Source organism: Crocodylus porosus, unplaced genomic scaffold, assembly GCF_001723895.1.
Source record: "Crocodylus porosus isolate Cpor-Errol unplaced genomic scaffold, CroPor_comp1, whole genome shotgun sequence".
Classification (NCBI taxonomy): Eukaryota; Metazoa; Chordata; order Crocodylia; family Crocodylidae; genus Crocodylus; species Crocodylus porosus.
Window position 1 is genome coordinate 178424036 of NW_017728906.1, and position 6632 is coordinate 178430667.

Below are 6632 nucleotides of genomic sequence, written 5' to 3' on the forward strand. Positions count from 1 at the left end.
AAGAGGAGGTTAGATGAACATCTTGCTGGGGTCATTTGACCCCAGTATTCTTTCCTGCCATGGCAGGGGAGTGGACTAGATGATCTGCTCAGGTCCCTTCCAACCCTACAAACTGTGAAACTATGAAACTCACCTAGACATACAAACACACAATCACTGTAGCAAACTAGTCCAACAAATCACAACATGGTGCTAATTATTATCCACACACTATAATGTTCCATACCATAGTCTAGATTCCCTGGAAAAAGGAGTTATCCCAGAAAACCTGCTAGCCCTGCTGGGAATTACAGTTTCATTAACAATATCTTATTGTCGACTGTCACAAGCAGATGATAAATCTGATAAAATGAGTGGGAGTTTTCTACTCCTGCCGCAATGGTCGCCTACTAATTTTTCTACAAATAGATGTCTTGTAAATTTGGGTGGTTACATGATTTACTTGAAGTGTGAGTGAGTTCAGAGTGACCTAGACAAATTGGAGGATTGGGCCAAAAGAAATCTTCTGAGGTTCAACAAGGACACGTGCAAAATCCTGCACTTAGGACAGAAAAATCCCATGCACCACTGCAACCTGAGGACTGACTGGCTAAGCAGCAGCTCTGCAATAAAGGCCCTGGGGGTCACAATAAGCTGGATATGAGTCAGAAGTGTACCCTTGTTGCCAAGAAGGCTATGGTATACTAGGCTGCATTAGTATGAGTTTTGCCAGCAGATCAAGGGAAGTGATCATACCGTTCTATTCAGCACTGGTGAGCCATATCTGGAGAACTATGTCCAGTTTTGCCCCGCCCCACCCCCTCTCCCCACGCTAATCGGAGAGAGTACAGAGGAGAGCAACAAAAATGGTGAGCAGGATGGGGCACATGACTTATGAGGAGAGGCTGAGGGAACTGGGTGTATTTAGTTTGGAGAAGACTGAGAGGGGATTTGATAGAAGCCTTTAACTACCTGAAAGGCGATTCTAAAGAGGATGGAGCTACACTGTTCTCAGTGGTGACAGATGACAGAACATCTTGCTCCCTTAAGTTGCAGCAAGGGATGTTTAGGTTGGATATTAGGAAAAACTCACTCACTAGGAGAGTGGTGAAGAACTGGAACAAGTTACCCAGAGACATGGTGGAATCTCCATCTTTTGAGGTTTTTAAGGCCTGGCTTGACAGCCCTGGCTGGAATGATCTATTTGGGGATGGTCCTGCTTTGAGTAGAGGGTTAGACTACATGACCTCCTGAGATCCCTTCCAACCCTCATTTTCTGTGATTTTATGAAGTCACTGTGCACAGTCTAGAAGGCCAGCTAGCTGTGGCACCTGACTGCTGAACTGGATGCTATAGCCTTGGCTGAAAATCTCACAGATCTTGCAAATTTTGCAAAACAGGTTGTGATCACAGACATTCTGAGAACAGCTTAGAAAAATCTCTAAATCCCGCCTAGCAATAGCCCCCACTCATCTGCCAATTGTATTTTGAGAAAAAGACCCTTGTGTATAAAACAGAAATTTCCATTGATTTTACTGGCATATGCTTTTTGGTATCTGTCATGATATTCTTTCACTCCTGCATCTTGGAGTAGCTACATGCTTGCCTCTTTATATGCTTTCTCTTGTCACAGTATTTTCATTCATCCCTCACTACAACTTCAAAAGAGCAAACAACAGAATAGCTGTCTCAGGCCTGGATTTTCCTGGCAGGCGTTTGCCCATGAGCTTTTTATCTATTACACCATCTATTAGATCTGTCTGGTAAAGACCATTTTCTTACTGTCAAATCTGGAAAGAAAAGAGAAGAAAAACAAAAGAACAAAACTCCCCCAAAATGCTGTTTTTCAGTCTTGTCATGCTTACAGCAAAAACTCTCCCTCATTTCAGTATAGGACAGGGGTTGGCAACATTTTTGGCCAGAGTGCGAATAACACCCTAACCTCGAATTATGCCAGGGGCAGATGGTGGGAGAACCATGAGGGACCTGATCCATGTTGCTGGAGGTGGATTCACGTACATTTCCAGGAGGACAATGGAGGAGGGGCCAGGGTTGCGCTGCCTGGGACCCTTCCCTGCCATGCGTCCCAAGACGTGCATGCAGCTACCACCAGCCACAGAGCCTGCGCTGCTTGCAGGAGGCAATGGGCAGGCATAAAGACAACTGAGCCAGGGTAAGCAGGCCAAAGACCGGGAGCCACACAGGCCTTGGGAGAAATAGGCCTGAAAATGGGCAGGTGAAGCCATAAGCCTGGGGAGGAAAGCCTTGGCAGAGAGAGGCGTAGGGGGCAAGTAGTGGCCTGAGAAGAACGCCAAATGGGAAAGCCAGTCCAGAGGGTCAAGAGGCCCAGTGGGGGGGCCAAGAATGGAACCAGAGGGTCCAGGAGCCCAGTGGGGGGCGAAGAGGAGCTAAAAGCAGGACTAGGGGGTCCAGGAGTCCAGCGGGGATGGAGGGGGAGGTTGAGAGTGGGACTAGAGGGTCCAGGGGCCCAGAGAAAGGCTTGGGAGTAGGACCAGAGGGTCCAGGAGCCCAGCACGGGGGTCAAGAATATTTAATAAGCACCACTGAGTGATAACACTGCAAGGCTTGGGGCACGGTCTAGGGGCAGATGGAGCCATGCAGTTAGCCCTTAAGGCAATGACCATGGGCACCTGGTGGTCATGAGAAGGATATCAGGTTTGGGAAGCCCTGGGACAGCCTCCCTTATCTGAAAAGGGATACAGTAAGGCATGGCAGGAGAATGAAGGGTGACTGTCCAATGAGAGCAAAGTGAATAAGGGCTGAGGGGACTCCAGGGGCTTTATGGCCACCCTTGGAGAGAACCCCACTACACTTACTCACATGGAGAACACTACTTAGATTTACCCCAGCGTTTAAGGAATAGCTCTGTTATTGTCTAAGCAGGGGTACAGGAATCTTGGACAGCAAATGCTGCTCCAGCAGATCTGGGTGGCTGAAATTAGTGGAAGATTCAAAACAGTAAGACTGGCAAGGAAGAAGAAATATTATAAATTACTTGCTATTAATAGAAGTAAAGTTGGCAAAGGAAATGACAGAAAGCAAAGCAAACTACCAATAGGCAGAAGTGTTAGTGGCAAACTATGGTGTGGTCAGAACTGGGCGTGCTGAACTACTGCTTCTAGAATAGCCAAAAGATAGGTAATAAGCTGTGCCTCACAGAATTGTGTCAGGGCCCCTCTCCCCACACAGGTAAAGGCACAATGGAATCTTATGTGTGATCCACATAATCATGCCTCCTGCCATGCCACATCATGGCTGACATGATCTCCCAGCTTGAGGGGTGCCTGAAACCCAACTGGGTCCTGGTACCAGGAGACATAGTGCTAGGACCCAGCATCTGCAGCTGCTAGGGCTCAGTCCCCTTAGTTGCAGGACTCCCAGCCCCAGCTGGACACGGTGCACCAATGCAGTTGGGAGCCTCATTAGCTGAGGGGGCTCCCAGCCGTAAGTGAGACCCTGCTACATGTGCAAACTGAAGCTTGATAACACCCAGCTATAACGTTAGAACACATTTTTAAGGTCTTACTTTATAGCTGGTTGGAGCTTTTTATGATAAGTACTCTGCACATCTAGCTAGTCTCAACGCAGTTGTGCAATTAACCAGTTAATTGCACGACACGTGTAATGTATAGAGGGGGCCTAGAATAGCTGAAAAGTAGGGAACAGACTGTACACCTGACATAATTGTGGGAAATATAGGCTACAGAAAACCTGAAACATTAGAAGCCCGTCAACAGAAGTTACTTGCTCTCAGCAAATGGCATGTTTACAATAATGAAAATATAAGGAAATGTTTCAATTTTAAATCAATTTAAAAAAAAATTCCCACAGCACAACAGACTTGGAAACATAAGATGTTGGAAGACTACTTGTAATAACTCAGACTAACATTTGATAACGTTGATAAAAACAAGAAATTACAGAGATGCTTTTGTAATTTCTTTTTCCATTCAAAAATTCTAACAGACATTACACAGAAAAATTCAATATTTGACAGGAAAGAGGAACTGAATATGTACCAATCTTGCCTAATTTTATTTTTTAAAATCATATTTATGAATAGATTTCTGGTCTCTTTTGGCAAGTACTAAGATTTCTTAGCTACCAAGCACTGTAGCATTTAAAAAAGAAAAACAAAACAAAACTTACCTGGGAACTAATCATGCGTTGCGATGAGCGTGCAATATTGGCAGGCAGGCCAAAAAAATCAGGTTTATCATCTTCTGGAAGGCCTTCAATTGTATCACGGTAATCCTACATAAAAAGGAGGATACAGACGATTATAGAATTTCTCTGTACAATCGCAGCTTGTGAAAGTAACAGTCTATGCTGAAAGGAATTCTAGCATTCCGTTTTTCAAATCTGAATTCTGATCTGGTAGTATTTAAAACCAATTTAATAACAGCATTTTGTGGACATCTAAAAATGGCATTAAATATGGAACAATGACTCAAGGATGTGAAGATGTGACATTTTATTGTCAAGTTTATAATGGAACAATGTGGTGAAGTAAAAAAGAATTCTGTAATTATTTCAGTATACAGTGGGCAAACAGCAGGTTTAGCCTGATAGATTCCCTAAGTTGAGGAAGAACATTCACTTTAACCTAAACAATAAGTATAATTATTCCACTATACAGTCTCTTATTGTAGAGTAATTACCACACTTCAACTGAAAAGTGTAGAAGTTATGTTAACATTAATAGTCATATAGGATAGTAATATTGACAGTAACTTGACATAAAACATTTTCACTATTTGGAATTAGAAAACACGAGTCACTTTCTTCTGCATAGGTGCAATCCACTGAACACTACTAGCTTCCAATTACATTTAAATATTTGTAATCAAAATATATCATTAAAAGAGGCAAACACATGGTGGTGTGGGAGGCAGAGAGCTGTGAGTATAGCTAGGATTAGAGTTATTAGAAGCATTCTTCTGATCCAAGACATAAGAAGTAGGGGTGCACTGACAGAGATTTTGTGGGCTGATACCCATAGCCAGTATTTAAGGAGGCATATCGGCCAATATTGCTCCAATTTCCGATACAGCTGTGTGCAACTGGTAAGTCTGTTGTGGGGGAAGGGGAAGGGAGAGAGAAGGGGTGTGGGCAGGGAGGGGTGTAGATCAACACCCCACACAGTGAGAGGGAGGGGGCAGGGGCAAGCCTGTCCAGCTGATATCGGACCGATATACTGATGCACCTCTAATAAGAAGTTACGGTGGATTGGGGCAGAAGGAATATCATAATGTAGGATGCCCTTTATTGCTGCCCTAAAAGCGTATATACTAAATGTGTAGAGGGCTGACTTCACCTGATAGTCAAGAGACTGCATGCACTTAAAATCTGATCCTCTAGTCACTCATTGGGATTACTCAGGTAAAGATAAGCATGTGTGTGATCTTTTGCAGGATTAGTTTCTTAGAGCCATGGTTCACTAACATACCTAATATTAAAGCCTTCCAGTGAAAGGTATGTATTGAAATATACACTATGAGTTTGCATTATTTCCAGAGACATGGCCTCAGAATGCGAGGACCTTGTCATCAGACTGTATTTACACAAAAAATTTATCACATATGCATTCTACCAAATGTATGAAGCGTGCTTAGCATTACATCATTAAGGCAGTGAGAAGTACAAAGACATGAATTGGGAGTGTTGAAAAGAAGAGAGATCTAAACTACTTGATGAAATGACACACAAATCAGAGGGCCCTTTCTGTTTTGCTTTTCCATACATGAAATTGAAATCAGGCTTTAACCTAAGTTTGTCAGGGGATGGGGATCCACAGGAGCAAGAGAAAACTCAACAAGGTGTAGGGACCTGCCCAGGTAAGAGCTCAGGTATATACCAAGGGAACAGTTGTCTCTCAGGAACGGGGGGTGCCCAGGGCTCTCTCAGGGGGATTAAGGTGTCTCTTCACTAATGCAAGAATCATGGGGAACAAGCAGGAGGAGCTTACTCTCCTGCTTGCAAGTAGTAAAATCGACCTGGTTGGCCTAGTGGAGACATGGTGGGATGAAACTTTTGACTGGGCAGTAGACACAGAGGGCTATAGGTTGTTTAGAAGAGATAGGAAGGGGAAAAAAGGTGAGGGGTTGTGCTCTATGTTAGGAAACAGTATACCCGTTCTACCTTCCAAATGGGACCAGAGGAAGGCTTAACTGAGACTCTGTGGGTCAAACTTCAAGGACGGTGGGGGGAGAGGGATCTGGTGGTAGGGGTTTACTATAGGCCACCACACACCACATCAGGAGGAAGAGCTGGATCTTGAATTCTCCAGGCAGCTGGGGGAGGCAGTACAGGCAAAGGATGTTGTGGTCATGGGTGATACGAATTACCCTGACATCAACTGGGAAGAGCAGTCGGCCAGGTCTAGCCACTCATGAAGGTTCCTGACATGCATACAGGACCTACACCTCGTGCAGGAGGTACTTGTCCCCACTAGGGAAAACTGCATGCTGGATCTGGTATTAGCCTCTGGGAATGACCTGGTGGGGGAAGTGCTAGTACAAGGGAGGCTAGAGGATAGTGAACATGAAATGAAACAGTTTGCTATTCAGAGAAAGGTGGGGAGGGTAACTAGCACAGCGCAAATACTTGACTTTAGGAAAGCCAACTTTGAT

The 6632-nt window shown here is 44.4% G+C and overlaps 1 protein-coding gene across 1 annotated transcript in view; it reads right to left on the reverse strand.

Moving 5' to 3' along the window:
* DYNC2H1 (dynein cytoplasmic 2 heavy chain 1) overlaps positions 1 to 6632 on the reverse strand; it is a 427915-nt gene that overhangs the window by 184873 nt on the left and 236410 nt on the right. Inside the window, exon 82 of the mRNA XM_019530264.1 lies at positions 4150 to 4254. Coding sequence (XP_019385809.1) covers positions 4150 to 4254 — 105 coding nt within the window. The remainder of the gene's footprint in view (positions 1 to 4149; positions 4255 to 6632) is intronic.